We start from the raw sequence: 21,464 nt of genomic DNA, 5'->3' as shown, positions 1-21,464 counted from the left end.
AACACACATAAATTAGCTGAGCTACATCACCGTGGCAGCCGCTTTAGTTTTTTCGCGTTCCATCGCAATAATTAATATTCTGCTCTTCTCCATTAGTGCTGCTCAGGATTGCCTGAGATTGATTGTTTGTGTTTGATATTAGTGGCTCTTCAAGGCGACTCCTCTGTGAAAATAAAAGGAGGCAGGTGCTACGGCTCAAGAATTGGAAAATTAAATACAGACTTGCACTGCATCATTACACAAATAAGAATTGATGGTGAATTTATGTACCTCACCTGCTATTTCACATCTGATTTTGTGTGTATTAGTCTTGAAAGATTACATTTTATTCTTCAACATCCCGTACAGGGGCAATATTGCTAAAAGAGGCTGAGAAGAAATCTTAAAGGAACAGTTCACCTAAAAATTAATTGTATGTCTTCTTTGTCCTCATTTACCCTTGTTGTTCTATGACTTTCTTTATTTTGTGGAAGACAGAAGGAGATTGTTTAGAGCTCAATGTTATGAAAAAGAGCACTCTGGATGTTTTGCAATATATTGTGTTGTTCTGTTCCACAAAGAATGGTTTTGAAGCATCAAGAAAGTGAACAAATGTTTGCAGAATTTTCATTTAAAACTGAACTAACCCATTGAAAGTACCTCAGGGCTAACTGTCACGAAAGAGCTTGAAGGAAAATACAAATATTGAAATTCCTGACATTATAAGGAAGATGTCCAAGCATTTATCGGTTCCAAGAGCCCTAATGCAATTCACAAGCACCAAGCCCTATTGAAACTGACAAGAGCTCCTCCGACAGAACTTGATGTGACATGGTCAGACATCCAGAGCTCAGAGTAATTTTCCCAGCTTCATTTTGATTCAGTCAGCAATGAGTGAGGGGTGCCTTGAAATGGAAATATAGAGGAGGAGGTGGCGGTGATGCTTTCTATGTGGAAGAGTTTAATAAAAACCCAGAGACAGGCTGTTTACAGACCATCAAGTCCACAAACCGTGCGGTAGCTGCAGGGTGGTCTTAATACAGGTCCTGTCTCATACCGAGAGAGGCATACAAATCATGCAGACATAATCCAATCAATCTCAGATATTACAGCCTTTCCCAACGAGGAGTGCCGACATAAACAATCCCACATTGGGACAGCGACTGACCTTTAAGATGATTATTTTAAGCAGATCTATGGTGATTTTTCATCCAAATCTATGTAAAACCAAACGTAGCCTGTAATTAATATAATGTTCACAGTTATAATCAATCCAAAAATCCAGTTTGGCATGTTTTTTTCAATGCCAATCTGTATGAAATCTCTATGAATGAAAGGGTTTCCATTTTCATCCATAATTCTGGAAGCACGGAAAGCGTTGTATGTTCTTCTGCTGCGAGAGACTCATTTAAAAATGAATGCGCTCAGTGTGGGGGCAGTCCAGTATAAGGCTGTTGTTTTGTCAGTGTAGAAAACTGTGACACAGGGTCACTTTCAGTAGCGTGAATGTGAGCCGAATACAGGATGAAAGCGTGCCCGGCTCTTTGATATGCGTCAGGGGTTGCCGCGGCTTTACGCATCGCGTCGCATCCACATCCCTTCCACATCTCCTATAGTCGAGCTTCCTCTGAAGAGCTCGGGATATTTTTAAGTCCGGAGGGCCTGGAAGGTCATCACCTCAGATATGAGAACAACGCAGGCACTGTTTGATATCGAGGAGGGGGTTTGGGGCAAGAGAAGAAGCGGTCGTTTGTTGGAGCCGCGTGCATCAGACGTCACCCCTGCTGTAACCTTTTAACGCTTCAGCAAGGAACCCCGGATTGTGATGCCCCGGGGATGCAGACAGCTCTGATAAGGGGCTCTGGGTGAGGGTTATAATGTATCCAGTCACTGATATTTGGGGCGGATGTCTTGGAGACATCGAAGACACTGATTCAACCCATCAGCAGAGTTAGAAATGATGGTGAAATGGGGTCATGGGAGATACACATGTTTTAGAGCTGAAGGCAGCGTGTGTGTGTGTTGAAAGGGAATGGGTCAGGTGTCGGTTACTTAGTAAACATTTATTTTTCTTTCATTGTGCAAATGATTAATAATTGCACATCAGTACTTATCAGTACTTTAACATTCTATGAACACATTTTTATACTATATTTTTTATTTTGAATTTATGTTATATATATATATATGTTTGTTTGCATGTTTGTATGTAGTTTAAAAATACAGATATATTAATGTCAAGATATATTAATGTTGATTTTTTTTTTTTACATATATGTATTTGAAAATGTTAATGTTAAGTATTAATAGATGTCAAATTTTGTATTATTATTAATATTATTATTACACCCACATAGGTATATACTTTAAAAATACAGAAATATTAATGTCAAGATATATTAATGTTATTTTGTTGTTGTTTTATACGTATATGTATTTGAAAATGTTCATGTTAAGTATTAATAGATATGTAATATTATAATATATATTATTATTATTACTCCACACACATATACTTTTAAAATACATTAATGTTAATGTTAAGATATATTAATGTTGATTTGTTTTTGTTATATATTTATTTAAACAAATGTCATTATGTATTGATATATATATTTAACACATAATACTAAACACACATACACATATATTTACGCTAATTATAAAAATACAAAATATGAATGTTAAGTATTAATAAATATATAATATATAAATATATAATGATATTTCATTTTCAACCTGAATAGATAAAATGCAGCAATACAGTGTGTTATAAAGCCATGTATTTTAATGCATGCAAAGAAAATAAAATGATTATCAATTATATTTTTTTCATAATCTTTCAGCAGAAATCTTGATTGACTTGAATAGAGAAAAATAGGCATTATCACTCGGTTTGTTGAATAGTCTATATCAGCCCTAACTGCTGCATTACTAGTAAAAACAACTATATTGTGATATATGCTACCGTGGTATATGAAATGGATCATACTGCCCACCCCAATACAAGGGAGTATGGAATCTTTATTACAAGGAAAAAGCTGCAGATTATATCAGCGTTACTACTGCCAAGCAACCAAATTAGTGCGCCTGAATACAGGAAAAGTGTGACCAGTAGTGCCGCCCTTATCTTTACTATGAGCACATGACTTAATAGGAACAGTATTAACCATAGTGTGCTGCCATCTGTCCAGCACATTAGTGTGTTAAAAAGCCAAGGGGAAAAAAAAGAAAGAAAGAAATGAGAAACTACGGCAATACTGGTATTTTTGGCTCAGGAATCACTGAGCGCGGCAGCGTGTAGATGGTGAGGTGAAATCGAGAAGCACGTAAGGGTTGTAAACGAAAGGTCACGGAAATAAATAAATAAAGCGAGTGATAGCAGAGGAAATAAATCCAGGTGTCCATGTAATTTATCAGGAGCATTATCGGCTTGACGGCGGGCAGAGACGAGGGTGCTGTCTATGTTTGTGGCGAGATAGTGGAATACAATTTTAACCTCTTTTGCTAATTCAGCTCTTCGCCTGGATGGTATCGCATCATCTAAATAAGGGAGCCAAATGTTTTACAACTTTGCATGTAATGGAGCTGCGATAAGAAGTGACTAGCCACCTGCCTGAATGACATTTCCACACATATTATTATTATTTTCCTGCAACGCAATACAAAGTTCACGTGGTGGGTTGAGCAGAGAAGGACGCACTCGTGCAGCAGTGAGGCACGTGTCCGTGTGTGCTTTTAAAAACCCTGCCATTTCACAATCCCTCGAGGATAAAAACAACAGACACGGCGTGTTTTATGTTTGCGTTAAATATCCCTCGGCGCAGCACCTCTGTGACAGCTTATTCGCTGACAGATTGATCGTAGCTCTTATGTGTTCTCACATTGTTCAAGCAAACACTGAGAATCCCGACAAGAGCGCCAAGGTTCCATCGCCTGGATAAAGCCTTGATTCAATACTCATCCACAATCCATACTTTGAACGGATTCGACAACTAAACACACACGCCCGTGTAGCTTTCAACCCATCAATAACCTCTTTTGAAGTCGAATTTATTTTTCCCTTTCAGTTTTGAATAGCTTTCCTGTTACATTTTGCCAGCAACGGTTTATGAGAGTTTATTGATCAATGGGGCACTTTTATGTTCCAGGGGGTTGTTTTTATTAAAACTATCTGTTTTAAAAATCTATTTAGTAAAACTTGAGTACAAACAGTGAAATAACATATATATTTTTTTTAAAAGTGACGTGACATTTGGCCAAGTATGGTTACCCATACTCTGAATTAGTGCTCTGCATTTAACCCATCCTAAGTGCACACACACAGCAGTGAACACACACACACTGTGAACACACACCCGGAGCAGTGGGCAGCCATTTATGCTGCGGCACCCGGGGAGCAGTTGGGGGTCCGGGGCACCTCATTCATGGTATTGAAGGTGGAAGAGAGCGCTGTACATTCACTCCCTCCACCTACAATCCCTGTCGGTACGAGACTCAAACCCCGCAACCTTTGGGTTACGAGTCCGACTCTCTAACCATTAGGCCACTGCATTAGGCCATTAGTTATGTGTAGCCTATACATTTAATTGGCTACCTCAAATTATTCCTGTTGTGGTGTCATTTCAACCAACAATTGTCCCTAATAAAGTTACATAAAAAGCAAAGAGCATGTTTGAAATAATATACCATATAAGAAGTGAAGTAAACATGGAATAAACCTGTAGCTCAAACAGAGCATGGTGTAAACAACATAAAGGTTGTTGGTTCAATTCCTAGTGAATTCATTAAAGAGATGCATTCACCCAGAGATGGTAATTATGTCATCATTTACTCATACTCAAGTTGTTCCAAACATGTATGAATTTCATTCAGCTGCTGAGCTCAAAAGAAGATATTTTGAAGAATGTTGGTAACCAAATAGCTGACGGTAGCCATTGACTTCCATTGTATGGTAAAATAAATAAATGAATACTATGTAAATCAATGGCTATCAACTGTTTGGTTACCAAATTCTGTAAAATATATTTTCTTGAAGAAAGATCTGAGAAAATGAAGACATTTATTTTTTTTCATTTTGGGGCGAAACTGATGAAATGTATACCTTGCTAAATGTAAATGTTGTAAAATTGTGGAAGTATTATTTAATTGTGTTTATTTACATGAAATGCTCGCAATGAAATTAATCTTAGCAAGACAAAATAATCTGCCATTATATCGAAAAATGTCATTTCCAACAAGTGGGATTGCGACAACCGAAAATTTGTATAAAAACAAAGTTTTCTCAGATGTTAGTGTGCTTGTTTACTAAGACGACAACGGTGACAGTGAAGAGCTTCTGATGAAATTGGAGACGTGAGGTGTGAAGAAAATAAAGAACAAGAACAGAACGTTTCAAGCTATAATTCTGTCAATTGTTTTTTTTTAAATTAGCATTAAATTCTATTTATAGCAAGACAAAGACGCTTGCAATATCAAACCAGAAATGAAAAAACAATACAGAATTCAGAATTAGATATTGTTGGTGGGGAAATAAATAAACTATAGTGAGAGTGTGAAGTGTTTTAAAAGCACACAGGGCCAAAAGTACTCATAGTTGAAGAAACATTGCATGCACTTATCAAAAAAAAAATAGAATTAGCTTTTGATTTTACAATTCATGCAGGCTAAAAGTAAACAGTGGCTCAGACAATCAGCAAATGAAGAATAAAAGAAAAACGGCTGGCCTGGAGCTTTTGGCACCTACTGTGTCATTACAATCAAAAGGTGATCTACATGTATATTTACACTCCAGCACCTGTTCCGTCATCCGTGTCCCTTCAGGAAGTAAATCAGCATCACAGTCCGAAGCTGTTGCCTACCGTCCAGCTCTGCACAATCAAGAGTCCCGGCAATCAGCCGGGTTATTTTCTCCGCGCTGGCAGAGTTAGTAGGCCACTTCAGTGCATTACCTCTCTCGGCCCAGTCGTGAGACTTGTCAATGTTTCATTTTACATTTTTGTGAAATGTATTAGCAATTTCTAATAGAACATCGGATCCCACTTTATATTAGGTGTCTTTAAGTACCTTGAACTAACACACAAAAAAAATATTGCTATGATGTACCTTACTGTGAACGTGTTGTATTGCAGGTCATGGTAGCACTTTATTTTACAGTCCTGTTCTGCATGTACATACTATGTACTTGTTACAGTAATAACAATAACTGGGTAATAACTAGGTACTAACCCTGAAACTACCTCTAAACCTAACACTAGTTACCTTATATTATCCAGTATTTTCTTAGGTACACTCTAAAAAATGCTGGGTTGTTTCAACCCAATGTTGGGTCAAATATAGACTAACCCAACTGTTGGGTTAAAAAGCTAATTTAAAAATGTAACCAAAATTTAACCCAACAGTTGGGTTAGTCCATATTTGACCCAACATTGGGTTAAAACAACCCAGCATGTTTTAGAGTGTAAGTACACTGTAAGATCAGGTAAGTACACATACTGTAAAATACAACGCAATCCAGATCACTTTTGCTGCTACTGAGGTGGGATAACATTAAGGTTAGGGCCAAGTTTGGTGGACTGGTTAAGTTAAGGGTAGTTTAAGGTGTAGGGGTAGGGTTAACAGTGTGATTAAAACTGTAACTACAGAAACGAATTACAGATATAATTTCAAGAAGGTATGATTAACGATTTATTTAAATATAGGTACATAGTAGTTTAAGACACTTAATATAAACTGGGTCCGAAAACCGTTTTAAAGTAAATTTGTGAATCTTATACCATTTTATTTTTTCAGTATATAGAAATATTTTGTAACTAAACATGGCATTTTGAAAATCCAAAGCTAGTGCCAAATGATGTTGGAAAAGACAGCATGATGCGATGCAACGGATAAAGTGTCCACAATTTTAATAACGATTGAAAAATAGCATCATTTTTTGCAATTTGCTTTTTCTCCAGCGCACATGTGGAAGTCATGACACCATTTGGATGCCTCGGGGACGTCACTAATGTGAGTTTATGTCCCAGCTGGTTTACCTAACGCTGACACTATCATAGTAATTAGTTTTCCTCCCTCAGCTGCTTGTCAAAGCAACAGCTGGGACGAACGAGCCCTGGAAGCCCACACAGACCAATGAACTATTCCTGAACCAATCCTGCTCTAAATATTTATACCGCCCCACATTATATTTAGATATAATGTTAGAACAGGATGTGTGGAGCGCTTACCGGACATACCGGATTCTGCTGTCCACCATAAAGGACAGCGCTGATGGGATTACCCTAACCCTAGCCTTCAAAGATTTGTTTGTGTATTTATTTATCTCCTGGTATTCAACCCCAGTGAGAGCTCATCAAGTCATCAGCCCGCCAACGGAGGCCACGCTCCAAAAAATGACGGGATTAAAGAAGGAGTTTAAGCTGTGGATGTGTTTGCTCGGCACTTTGAAATACACCCATTCATTCAGCATGCCTTTATGCAGCGCTTAGACGCCAGTTCTCAACCAAACAACTGCTACGAAGCATCAGACCATATTCAACTCTAATCTATTTTGGTTCTTATATTATTAAAGTGATTTACTCCTGTTGTGGAGTGTAAACCTATCAAATTAAAGGGGCCATAGAGGGAAAGCTTAGGCAGAAAGGTAGAAATGTCTTTATAGGTGTGTGCAGTCAGCTGTTGATGTTGTATTACCACTAATCTCATTGGTAAGCATGTTCTTGATGCTAAATATGCCTTCGAGACTATTTGAAAAATTTTTTTATACAATTCACAAATTGTATACATTGTTTACAGCTGTTCTTGTTTTATACCAGCACATTTTTAGGCTGATTGCTATTATTTTAGCAGATGGTCAAATGCAAGCAGAACTCATCATGTGAATCTTTAACTACAAATCGACATATGAACAACCAGTCAGTAACTGATTTAAGTATCTATATGTGTTTGATCCGTCAAAAAGAACTGACTCAGTTGAGTCATTTGTTCAGGAATCGGACCACCCTAATTGTGCTGTATATTTTTGAACCGATTCATTAAAGTCATTCATTCTGGAATCAGACTTTGATGTTTGCACTGTATGTTGTTGATTCACTAAAAAGAACCAGATCATAATTATACGTTCAGGAATCTGATTCAACTGTTTCTGCTGTATGTTTTTGAATCACTAAAAAGAACCATTCATTTGGGAATCAGAGTAACGGAACTGAACATCATACATTTTTTTTAAATGGACACGATTCTAAATAAGAATCGGTTCCTGGCATCTAAACCTACAGTTAGTCCATGTCTGTTAGCTTTGAGGTCATCATGATGAAGCTGAACTTCAACAGACCTGATCCATATATGTAGGACATCAAGTACAGTTTGTACAAAAAAGTCCTTAAACTCGAGCATTCAAATGTATTAATATTATTATGAGCTGCATAAGCTCAAAATTATGCAAAATGATTGCAATAGCATAGTCTATGAATATATATATATATATATATATATATATATATATATATATATATATATATATATATATATATATATATATATATAGCAAATGAACCCATATTTAATTTTATTTTACCTTGTATAGAGTTAGGTTTTATTGCTGTATGCAATGCTCTTTTAAAGTATTACAAAATACAAATGACAAAACGTACAATAGTACGATGTAATATTACAGAACAATGGACCAAAATACTGTTGAATTGTTGAGAGACATTGAAATGTTTGTCCAATAAAAATCTGTCATGGACTAGAATGTCCCCCATAACACCACCTGCATGCAACTAGCAATAAAACGGTAAGTAGCAAATCATGGTTCATGAAACTTGCCATTTCAGTAGGAAATGTGTCAATATAGAAAATCGTGTTCATTCATTCTGATATAAAGGCCTGCAGTGTTTAAAACAGAAATGCATGGCGCTAACAGCCAAGGTCATGGGTTCAATTCCCAGGAAATGCATGAACAAATGTGTAGCTTGAATGTGAGCAATGTAAATGTCCGACAAAGGCAGGAATGTTAAAGTATGTGTCCAGTCTCTTTCCGTTTTACTCTATTAATATATTTTTTACCATACCTTCATTAACTTTTTTAACTAATTTTTTCAGTATCTTAAATCGTTGAAATTTCAAACCTAGCAAAGAGCTTCAGGGTATCTTCTGTCCTTTCATATCGCACAGACACATTTTAAACAGTTCACAATCCTGCTGTTATAAAGCTAGAGGCAACATATTTGTAATATGGGTTTTTCTATGCTACACCGGCTTGCAAAGTGATACATCACTTCAGATCTTTATATCCATCAATGTGCAGTTCAGTAGAACTTACGTTGCAATGCACTTACTGATTTATAATTGAAAGTCTGTGCAAAATGCTAGTTACAAAATCCCCTTTATCAAATATGTTCAGTTGTGTTAATCATTGGTTTGCTTGAATTTTGCTACTTTCAATCGGGTACAACAAAACTTGCTTTTTCTGTCTTGTTTACTTGATATACTTCATTATTGGTCTAATTTTAATAGACTTACTCCTACTTTGAGCTATGCCAACAGGTTTAAGCAAGCTGTGCTTTATAAGCTAACTTCAATCACAGTGCAGAAGTGATTTTAACAGTGTGCATGCTTAGTATCTATATTTGAGATAAACCTTAGATCAGCATGATGAAAGCATTGCATTGAGTGAATAATGACGTGTACATTTATCTGCAGTAAAACCTGATTAACGCTCAAAGTGCAAAGTTTAACAGTGTCAAAATCAGTGGACTAAAAACCAGAAAGGAAAAAATAAATCACTTTTCAACATTTATTATGAAATTAAAAATATCAAATATCACCGTTCAAACAATGCTCAGCAGAAAACAAAAACAAAATCGTAATATTAATAGTCATCAAGGATTACTTGAGCTGCATACAGATTGCAGTGGGGAAGTACAATTATAACAAGCGAAAGAAAAAATATGCAGAAACAAAATCATAACAGTCCATTATAGAATAACACAGCACATTAAGCAAGATTACCAGGAGGTCAATTTACATAAAACATATTTTATGTACATTATAAATTACGGCGGCTGCAGTGGAAGGGGTGGAACAGGAGAAGTTCACTACAGATTATGGTAATCAAAGCTATTAATCTGAAGAAAGGGGAGGCGCTGTAATCTGACAGGATGTGGAATCTTTGGAAATTGAATTGAATTGAATCTTTCAATCTTTGGAAAGGCCCTACAGGGATCATTGTGTCATATTGATGTCACTGTGTCAGAGAAAGAGCACTTAGGGATGGTCACAGTACTCTCTCAAAAATAAAGGTTCTTCAGTGGTTCTTCTTATCATTGCTTTCCCCCTGTATGGGGTTCTTGAGTTGGCTGTATTGCTCTTTGGAGATTAGAAACGTTCTTGATGTTACCTTACAGGTTCTTCAGATCAAAGTAATGGTTTCTGGGTTACATTGCAATACATTGGTGGTTTTATTTGAGAAACTCAGAAGAAACTTGCTCTATGGCATCAGGATCTAAACCCATTCATGGCTCAAGCAGGAACCTTTACTGTTAAGAGTGTACAGTGGTGTTCATGTGGGGCGTGTGTCTTCTGTCCCAAAAATGTTGAGATGAACAGGTGCACATAAGATGAACCCCTACTGTAACTCAGGTGAGCATTTGAAACAGTGTGAAAACATATGGACAAAAATGAAAAGGTGTCCAGAACATCACAAACTAGTCAAGAAACATTTTCTTCCACCGTATCTACTTTGGCCATTTCATATTGTGTGAGTCGTTACCCAAATGTATTAAAAATTACAGAATGTAGACACCATTAGATGAAATAAGCAGAGACGTCTGGTGTTATCATGATAGGGTTTAATAATTTGTTCATATTCTTTGTTATATATAATTAGGAATCATGCAATGCTGATCAATGTTAATATGTGTATGAGAATGAAAGAAAAATATGGAAATAAAAATCAGAAGGAGTGAAAGGCAGAGTTGTAGTCATGTAGCCTGTCAGAGATCACAGAGCGGATCCGGGAGCCATCTCTTATCAATCAGTTTATCAAGAAACATTTTCTTCCACCGTATCTACTTTGGCCATTTCATATTGTGTGAGTCGTTACCCAAATGTATTAAAAATTGCAGAATGTAGACACCATTAGATGAAATAAGCAGAGACGTCTGGTGTTATCATGATAGGGTTTAATAATTTGTTCATATTCTTTGTTATATATAATTAGGAATCATGCAATGCCGATCAATGTTAATATGTGTATGAGAATGAAAGAAAAATATGGAAATAAAAATCAGAAGGAGTGAAAGGCAGAGTTGTAGTCATGTAGCCTGTCAGAGATCACAGAGCGGATCCGGGAGCCATCTCTTATCAATCAGTTTGCTTTATGAAATGAAATTATGATGAATGGTGCTGACTTTTGCTTGTGACTTCAGCAAATGAGCTGCCAGAGAGCTGGCAGGGGAAACAACACAGCTAAACACATTTGAACATCCATCTTTTGAATATGTTATCTCTTTCTCTCCTTTTGACTTTACAAATAAAACTAAAACATTTTTCAAACATCCAGACCGAAACCTACTTGGTATATAGCCATGGTCCTGAAACATATTTAGACACTCAAACCTTGCTTAAAATGTCTAAATGTCAAACTGAGTGGCATTTATTTTAGATTCTGTGGAATATGTAGACACTTTCTGGTGTTTCACATTCATGTTCTACCTGTGGTTAAACTGTGTGGAAGTCAGGGGAAGTTCTTCATACATCCACTAAGGTTAAAAGTCTTTGCAAACATGGGTAAGAAATGAGTACGAAAAAGGTCTAGCTTTATTTGTATCATTGTAGGTGCCACTGTGATATTTTGTGAAATTAAATTCATGTCTTTTTAAGTGTGGAATGAATGTCCAAATCCGTTTTGAGGCCACTGAAGTATATTTTAATCACATTTACTCGACAGCCATGAGAGTAGTTGTATGATGATCATGAAAAGCCAACATCAATCTGAAAATCTTGAAAATCCTGGTAATTTCCCAATGGTCTGTGCTAGTTTGGGTAATGAATAAATACAAACTCTAGCATAGCAGAATTATCTAAGCATCTCTGTATTCTGTCTGTGCAGGAGAGGGAGGACTTGCTTGAAGTTCTACCAGCAGCACATTCTAAACAACTGCGTCAATGTACAGCGTAAACGTATTGAGCTTGCTAAAAAGTTCTGCTAGCACCCAAGTGGGGTGCCTTCAACCCTACCTCAAACTTACAGTTTGTTCTCTGTATTTAGGAGTTTCACACAGGCTTTGCAACGGGCATCCTGAGGCAACATTCAATTCTTGCATCACCTGTCTTCCATCAGCACCCTATCAAAAGCAGTTTGACAGTTTGGCCCCAACAAGGGCTATAACTGCAAAGTACTTTAGACCGAGTGAGTTCAACTTGAACTTCAGAGGCTGAGCCTCTCAGGGACAAAACGGGGAAGTTTTCACATCAGCGTTAGGTCCAGAACGTGCACAATCAACGGTCTGTTTGAAAGATAAGCCTTCTTGCTTCCACTGGGGATTTGACAAACTGCGCTTGAGGTAGACTGGATTATGTATGAGAAACAGACAGCCGTGTAAATTTCAGAATTGTAAGCCATTGCCATTTGGGCTGAAATGAAGGGACTGACCCTTGAATTCAGAGAGGCTTGTGTATAAAATGGATTGGAGAATTAGGAATCTTTCCAAAGACAATTTTTTGGTTTCTAACGTGCACATTTGGGACAAACCCGACCTTGGGGTTCAGATGAATGTTACTCTGTGGTGCCAGTGTATTGTGTAAAATTGGTGCATTGAAGACGGAAAAAGAGAAAATGCATGTCTCGTTCATCCACAACTGCTTTTAAAAAGGTTAGTTCACCCAAAAATAAACATTCTGTCATCATTTACTCATCTTCATGTCTTTCTTAACTTGCATGATTTTCTTTCTCCTATTGTCCTTGAAATGAAAGTCACTTTTGGACCCCACTGACTTTCACTCTGTGGACTAAAAAAATGCTGTCTATTGAGTTCTACAGGTTTGGAGCGACACAAGGGTGAGTAAATGATGACAGAATGTTTATTTAATAACATAACACTGCGCCAGTCCAGTTACATAATTTTTAATCTAGGCTCCCGTAAACTAGTCAAAGAGGAGCCCAACAACACGTGATAATGAATTGCAGAGGCTCTTTATGCAAGACAATGAGAGGCAGCAAGCAGCCGCAAGTGCTGTACCCCGACTAAATTTCTTTCTCTGGCCCAACGGAGCCCCTCCATCAGCTCAACGCGCCAGATATCGCAACAGACATCCCCCTCAGGTGCAATAATGTCACAGTCCATTAATCTTCTCAAACTTCAGGCCCTGATCCTGGGAGCCCCATCCATGCTAATCCCTTATTAATGTGGCAAATGAACCTGTGGAGAAAGAACTACTCCCTCCCGGCCCTTCACCATCACAATGCAGAGTCTATTACCGCCTTCCCCCGTACCGTCTCGAGTCTCTACTGTTTGCATTAGGATGTCCATTCATTGAAGCATAAAGCCACTCGAGAGAGGCTTGAACACACACACACACACATCTCTTCATTCCACATATTATTCGCTCCGTGCCCTCGCTAGTAACCTTTGTCTAGCTCATATATGGTGGAACGCAAGCCTGATGCATGTGTAATCTCTTAAAATTCAATGTTGCAATTCAAGTCAGCAACCAGACACTTTTGTTCCATTTTGGTTTTGTCTTAACTCATTGAGACTCTCGGGAAAGGCGATGAGTACAGATTCCTTCTATTATGTGACAGTGGGAAAGACTTGACTGTGCTCTGCTTTGCCAGATTAGAGGAAAGCTCGACAACAGAGGAAACAGTGCATGAGACAATCATCTGGTCTCTAAAAACAGTCCCACGGAATCTCACGGGTCTGATTGCTTCCTAAACCAAATGGAATAACCGCATCACTTTGGAATAATTGCAAGTCATTAATGCTAGCACTCACCGGTAGAGCTCAGGGCTCCTATACATATGAATGAGGCTTTCTAAGAATCTATATTTATGGGAAAAAAATCTGATAAGAAATTTGAATCTGATTGACGTGATGTAAGTGAATTTCTTAATGTGAAATCTGAGAAAGTATGAGTATGAGCAGAAACTCTACGTTCTTATACGCAACGTAAATGCTCTTATAAATGCTTGTATGAGTTTGGTTTGCTATGAGCAGTCACTTCCCAGTTTAATTTCTCCAACTGAGTTTATTAATCTGGCTTGTTGAGGAGTTTTCCCACAGAGCAGAGTCTTCCACACTATGCATGCACGCTTAATCAATAACCTAAATGTTCCATGCACTTCGTAATAGACTTTTTAATGCGCCTCCATCCTGAGAAGCTATTGAACCATGATGTGTGCGTGTGTGTTTGCCCCATGCAATAAAATAAAAAACTACAAATGAGAAGTAAATGGCCTACTCAGATTATTTTGCAGTTAATGCTGTTCATCAATGAGTTATTTGGAAGGTGGGCGATTTTGTATCTGTTATATTATTGAATTTCACTCTGAAAAAACATAGTAAAGTGACAGAGAAATGGGCAAGGCATGATATAACATTGATTCCTGGATGCACAGTGGAAATTTTCCAACAATACATATCATCAGAAGCTGCATAGAAACGATTGGAAACTCGAGAGAACATATTATTGCACTTATTCATTATTTTGGCTCAAGACTAGTAATTATGTGACTTGACAAGTCTCTATGGCTTAAAGAGTAGGGCATGGCACTAGCAAGGTCATGAGTTTTTGAGGGAATGCATATACTGACAAATTGTAAGTTTTGAATGCAATGCAAGTTTGCTTTGAAAAAAAACGTTGACCCAATGAATCGCTCATGCAACTAATGCCTCTGCTTAGTCTTAAAGGGACAGTTGTCTCCAAAATGAAAAAATCTGTCATCATTTACTCACCATCAAGTCGTTCCAAACCTGTATGACTTTCTTTCTTCTGTGGTGCATAAAAGAAGACATTTAGAAAAATGTTGGGATGCAAAAAAAAACAAAAAAACATTGTACCCAGTTGACTTTTCTCCTTTTGTGTTCCACAGAAGAAATGTATAAAGGAATGACATGTGGGTGAGTAAAGTAGATTTACACAGCCACCTACATTTTTTTTTCATTGCACTGCGGCCAAGCAGAACGAAAATGGTCATGTTTGCTGCACCCTTAACTATCAGGCAAGTTTGCATGTGCTTATTGTTGTTTGCACTGCTTCAGTTCAGTCGGTGAACAGAAAGGCCAAGTGTTAATTGCCCTATGGCTGTCAGCAGAGGTTTTGGGTGCCATAATAAGCTTGCCACTGATGTGCCTCTAGCTATGCTAACTAGCTCTGCATGGAGGCTGCCCCAGTATCTATGAGCTTTAGAGAGGAAGTGCACAGTCAATGGCCTTTAAAGGATTGAGACAGAGACACAAAGGGCAACCCCTGTTCAAACACAGACCCCTCTGGACTGAGCGAACAGTGCATTTCACAGTGGTACAATCCATCTACGGCGTTGACAGGCATCTGTCTTTGCACTTACAGTGGCGGCTATTGTTTTGGGTCACTGAGTCATTTGTTAAGGCATGTACAGCACGACAGCATGGTTCCCAATAGGACAGTATAGCTGCAGAGGCCGCTCTCTTGGCCTGGATTGCAGTTCATTATGTAATCTGTCGTTCTACATTGGTGTGCGCCTTTCTTTCTCCCTACAATGCAAATCTTAGACAGGGAGAAGGAAAGAGAATTGCAAAGAATTGCTGTGCATATCCAAAATCTCATTGAAAAACCTGAATGCTTCAATGCATTCATCACACTCGTTTGATGTTTTCATTTGGAAGAGGAATGGGATGAGTTGCAGTGTAACCTATAGAAGGGTCATATCCTGTGTGGCCTACCCCGATGCATGTCCGCGATCTGGACCACCCACACAAGAGCAAGCTAACCCAGACGACCCCATCTTCCAGACTCGCATCCGCCCGGAAAACAATATTAGACAAGCTATTGTTTGTACAGCTTTCACGCTTAAGGAAATTATAAATGATCCTCCACACACTCAATCTGGAAATATGCAGACTTGTGTGTGTTTACTTACTGTAGCTACACTTTGCCAGAAGTTGGAAAACGCCCATAAGTGAACTAAAAAAAAAAAAAAACTTCATAAATAAAGTTTTTAAAAAAACTCTCCTCAGAAGTGAACTTATAATATCCTCAACTGAGAAAACATTCATTAATAAGAAAAACTAAATTAATTCATGAACATTTAAATAAAAAATAAATACTTACATAAACGCACAAAATTCTGTCTTCAACTGTGAAAAAAACATCCATGAACAACTTAAAAAACATTCATAAATAAAGTAACAAAAAGTAAACAAGTGTGTATGTGTTTGTTCTCCAACGGTCAGACCTTATCTTATACATCTCTAACAGGCATTACCGATCTGTTGTGTATTCAGTCTATCATTAGACATGAGCTGTTTACTGAGAGAAATGCTCCCATACACACACACACACACACAGACAAAAGGGCAAGGGAAAGGCAAGGAGACAGAGAGAGACGAAAAGTGAGTGAGAGAGAGATAAAGAGAGTGAATGAGAGAGAGAGAGAAACAGAGAGAGAACGAGTGACTGCTCCCCACTTCTTCCCCATGCATTACAGACACACACTGCATGTTGGCCCATAGCCAGAATATGCCATACAGAACAACAGTGCCACCTAAAGGTAATATTCCCCTCCCTCCCTTTTACTCACCCTCTCTCAACTCTCTCTCATCATCTGGGTTTCATACTACGAGATGCTGTGCAACTCACTTTTGTGATTTTGAGCACTTTATACAGTAGAATTGTCTTTGAGAACTATGTACAGCTACCGAAAGAGAACACAGTTCTATACTAAATGTCTGAGACAGTTTATTGGTTTAGTATTTGGATACCATTAGATTTAATGAACCAGGAGATAATGTTTAATTTTGTGTGCGCACATTTTCTCTATTAGTAGATTAACTGCAGTTCAAGATTAATTAAGAAACTGGTATCATAGAGAATGCTAATTAACAAATGCAGACAAATAAGAACAAGATTGAACTTGAGTGGTTACTCATACAAGTGATGATTTGTTTGATAATGCCTAGATTCAAATTAATTTCTTCCATAAAAGAGTTTGGGTGTCGAAATGAGAAAATGGTGATCGAAGTAGACAGGCGAGAAAAAAATGTTTCTTTCACAAACTCTCAGAACATTGCATCTTTGAACCATGACAGAGCAGTGAAATTAAACTGAATCTAGCCTCTTAGGATTCATAAGAGAAGTTGGATTCTTTTTGAACCTCACCCATTAAACCAACTGCTTATCCAGCACTTGTTTCAAGCAGAGGTTTATAAATAAATAAATAAAAAAAAAACACAGAAATGCATGTGGTAAGATGATGACAATAGTAATTTGCCTGGGTCTGCTAGTTTCATATAAAACACACAATATTTACAACTTTTTTGGTCATTATATAAGAACATCTATGGGGGGCTTTTTTGAATTCTACATTTTACATAGTGCATGACAGATGTATCACTCAGAGCAAGTTAGCTACCACAGGCACTTCAGTACTGAGCAGGGCAGTTATAAGCAGTACTTATAGACCAGTAAAAGTGTTCTTTTACCTGTCTGGTGTGCAAAGGTGCCCCCTTTGACTTGAAGCCTCCTTGTGAACTGCATTCTGAGGCACTGAAGTGATCAGAGCTGGTGGAGGAACGTTTGGAAAGCGTGTCACAGCCCCCAACAAAGGTATTGTCCAGTGGCAGCTCCTGTATCACATGATGCTTTTTCACAGACACCGGAGTGTCAGCTTTGAGGTGGAAGGCCGACTGGGGTGAAGCGGACTTGTAGTGCCGGGCCAAGTCTGGGCTGCTGGGTTTGAAGGTGGTAGTAGGGGTGGCATTCCAATCAAAGCGTCCAATCCCGGGCTCCTCGAGCTCAGCCGGGAGACTGATGGTTCCGTTTATGGGTTCGTGGGCAGAGTCGTCGGGTTTGTTCTCCTCGATGGTGACAAAGTTCAAGAGGGAGCTCTTTGGCGACTTCCTCTTTTTGCGCTTCTTCTTCTTGTTTTGCTTGTTCTCCTGGTTGGGTGACATCCACTCGGTACCCTGCTTCTTTCTCTGAGCCGCCTTGAACTGTGAGGCGTTTCGGCAGCGCACCAGAACTGTTATGAAGATGACCACAATCACTACCATAGCGCCTGTCACAATGGCAATGATGGTTTTTAGGTTGTCAACATTCTGATAAGTCTCACTGCTCTCGCCAATGTTCCTATCCAGTGGCGTTTCCATTGTCCGACGGATGAGGTCATGTATGTATGAGGAATTTCCAACCGTGTCGTTTACGTACAGGAAAACTAGGACAAGAGTGTGCAGGGACTTTGGATAGCCTAGGTCACTGATGTTGACCACCAGCCTGTGGAGGCCAATGTCTGCCACCGTGGGTTTCTCCTCTAACGTGATGTTTCCTGTTACGGGGTCAATTCTGAAAAGACTTCTTGTGTTGCCACTCACAATAGTGTACTTGAGCTCTGCATTCATACCCGTATCGCCATCTACTGCAAACACCTCAGCCACAACCGATCCCGGAATCGCAGACAGTGGCACTAGTTTGAAAGAGGTGTTTGATGGTGGGTAGATGACGATGGGGGGGTTATCATTGACATCAATGACATTGATGGTCACCTTGGCAGCTGACGAACATGGAGGGCTTCCATTGTCCACAGCTCTGACGTCAAAGGTGTAGGAGCTTTGCTGCTCTCGGTCAAAGGATACATTGGACTTTATGACTCCAGAATCTGGGTCAAGGATGAAGTTCTCATTATCGTTAAGGATTGAGAGTCTCACCACGGCATTCTCACCAGCATCTGCATCTGTGACTGTGATTACTCCAACTGTACTATATTTAGGCAGATTCTCTGACACAAAGAACTGAAAGTGGTTGTGTGTAAATTTAGGGCTATTGTCATTCTCGTCCAGTATGGTCACTATGACTGCAGCTTGATTCTGCAGAGCCCTGGTGCCATTGTCCCTAGCGGTGACCGTAAAGAGGAACCGCTCTTGTTCCTCCCTATCAAACACCCTGGATGCGGTTAGCACTCCTGTTTTGCGGTCAAGATCAAAAAATGATGCGTTGGGTCCAAGCTGGTAGACAATCTCTGCATTCCGTCCACTGTCCTCATCTGTGGCACTGATGGTTGTCAGGAACATGTCACGTTGGTTGTTCTCCATGACAGCCAGCTCAATGACAGGCTGGGTGAAAATGGGTGGATTGTCATTCTCATCCTCCAGCCGTACTCTAACCAGGGCGGTCTGGTTCAGACTAGGTTTTCCAGAGTCAGAAGCAACAATCTTGAAGATGTACTCCTTGGTTCCTTCATAATCAAGCAGTGCAGATGTTTCTAACAAATACTGGTTATCATAAACTGCTTTGAGGTGAAATGGAACATCTTTTTCAATGAAGCAAATCACCTTGCCGTTGACGTCTGTGTCTTTGTCAGATACAGTAATGAGGGCGATCTTGGTGTTAATTGGATCTTTTTCAGAAAGCATTACAGTACCATTAGTTGGACTGATGATGTATCTCAGGTCAATGTTTGGAGCGTTGTCATTCACATCAGTCACATTGATAGTGATGGTGGCTCTTGCTGGACTCGAGCTTCCATCGCTGGCTAGTACTGTGAGTTTATGAATGGCGGTCTCCTCTCTATCAAGCGGCCTTTGAACTGTTATGAGTCCAGTGGTGGAGTTCAGAGAAAAAAGTCTCCGTGTCGCTGGAGACACCTGGGCCCCAAACATGTACTTTATTTCTGCATTGGCACCCACGTCTGCATCAGTGGCTTGCAGCTGAACTACAGATGTGCCGACGGGAGAATTTTCTGGGATGTGGACCTCAATTTGACTTTCTTTGAAGACAGGCCGGTTATCATTAACATCAGTGACAGTCACCTGTAGAATGGCAGTGCTGGATTTCTGTGGGTTCCCCCCATCCTCCACTTTGACTTTCATCACATAAGTATCTTTCTGTTCTCTATCTAAATTCTGCTGAACGATAAGCTGAGGCCATTTCTCACCCTCTGGTGTCTCCACAATATCCAAACCGAAGGCGCTCTGCCCGTTCAACAGCTCGTATTTGTGTACGCTGTTGGGACCGGTATCTGGATCAGTGGCAGAGGGAATAGCAAAGCGGCTGTTGATGAGTGTGTTTTCCGGAATTGAAATGTTGATCACAGGCGAGGGGAACATGGGGGCATTGTCATTGGTGTCTTTGACGATGATTTTAATTTTGATTAATCTGAAATAGTCATTGGGCAAAATGACCACCTCAATTTCAAAGGAACACTCGCTGTCTTCAAAAGAGGAGCCTGGACAGAGTTTCTCCCTGTCGATACGGTTGGAGGTGGTAAATATTTCTCCTGTATTGCTCATCACTCTAAGTAGTGGGGTGTCACCTGCTTTCGACACAAGCCGGTAAACCAGATTACTGGTAGCCGCGGTGGCAGAGTTCATATGGGAGATGTTCAAGTCCTTTGGAATGTTTCCAATAAGAACATTCTCCTGTAGCTCTTCTCGAATAGGGTAAATGAGCTCTTGGGCTATGGTGGGATCTAACCAGAAACAAGCAACTAATGTTGCCAACAAGAAAAAATCCCTTAAATCCATGACAGCAGTTCACGCGTGTTCCTGCTGCTTTAATTCAAACAGTTGTCTCCATATGGTGTTGTCAGAGCCAAGGTTTCACAGAGCCTAACATTTGTAGATAAAGAGCAGCCAAACACGACCCTACAACACACAACATTATAATGTTACAGTTAATTCCATAATACTCAACACTCAAGACAAAGAACCAACAAATGGTCCATCAAAATCAATGTGATTAAAAATCAAGTAATAAAGTGTTTATAGTCTGGTTTATAGTATATCTTAATAAAGGTGGCAATGCATTCTAGTTATAATTCTCAAATGCATTCTAACCACCACTACAGCCCGGTTTTCACTGTAATCATTTCCCTGTGCATACACAGAGGCTCTTGGTAAAATAATGCAGCCAGTCAAGCACTCAGGCATTTCACATGAAATGTCCCTAATGTCATCTCCTTCAAAGTTACACACCATGCATTTGGGATTCAATCTAATTATTATTTTATTGTGAATAAATAGCTATGCACCAGAAGTGACAGTGTTTTAAACAAGACAGTACATCAATTCTGCATGCAAACCCCTTTGGCTGTATGCATGCATGCGTTTTCTTACCTCGGTTCACTGCGAGCTCGCTCATACGGAGGTTACCAATTCGCGCACATAGTGACAAATCCCTTCGACCAGTCAGAAAAACAATCTGACTCCAGTATAATATGAGGATATCCGTAGTGATCACTGCTTTGAGGACTAGGTCAGTGAAAGTATTTTAGTCGTGGGGGGAAAAAAATC

The 21,464-nt window shown here is 39.1% G+C and overlaps 1 protein-coding gene across 2 annotated transcripts in view; it reads right to left on the bottom strand.

Annotated features, from left to right (window-relative positions):
• Nucleotides 1–21,464, bottom strand: part of LOC107557147 (protocadherin-9) — a 285,767-nt gene that overhangs the window by 263,969 nt on the left and 334 nt on the right. For both annotated transcript variants that reach the window (XM_016240481.1, XM_016240482.1), the window contains exons 1-2: nt 21,288–21,464; nt 17,661–20,816 (exon numbers count right to left, since the gene is read on the bottom strand). The exon at nt 21,288–21,464 is cut by the window's right edge and continues 334 nt beyond it. In XM_016240481.1, coding sequence (XP_016095967.1) covers nt 17,661–20,696 — 3,036 coding nt within the window. In that variant the 5' untranslated portion in view covers nt 20,697–20,816; nt 21,288–21,464. The remainder of the gene's footprint in view (nt 1–17,660; nt 20,817–21,287) is intronic.

The sequence above is a fragment of the Sinocyclocheilus grahami genome, unplaced genomic scaffold, assembly GCF_001515645.1.
Source record: "Sinocyclocheilus grahami isolate Dianchi unplaced genomic scaffold, SAMN03320097.WGS_v1.1 scaffold590.1, whole genome shotgun sequence".
Lineage (NCBI taxonomy): Eukaryota > Metazoa > Chordata > Actinopteri > Cypriniformes > Cyprinidae > Sinocyclocheilus > Sinocyclocheilus grahami.
Note: the sequence above shows the minus strand (reverse complement) of the source record. Positions and strands in the feature narration are given on the sequence as shown.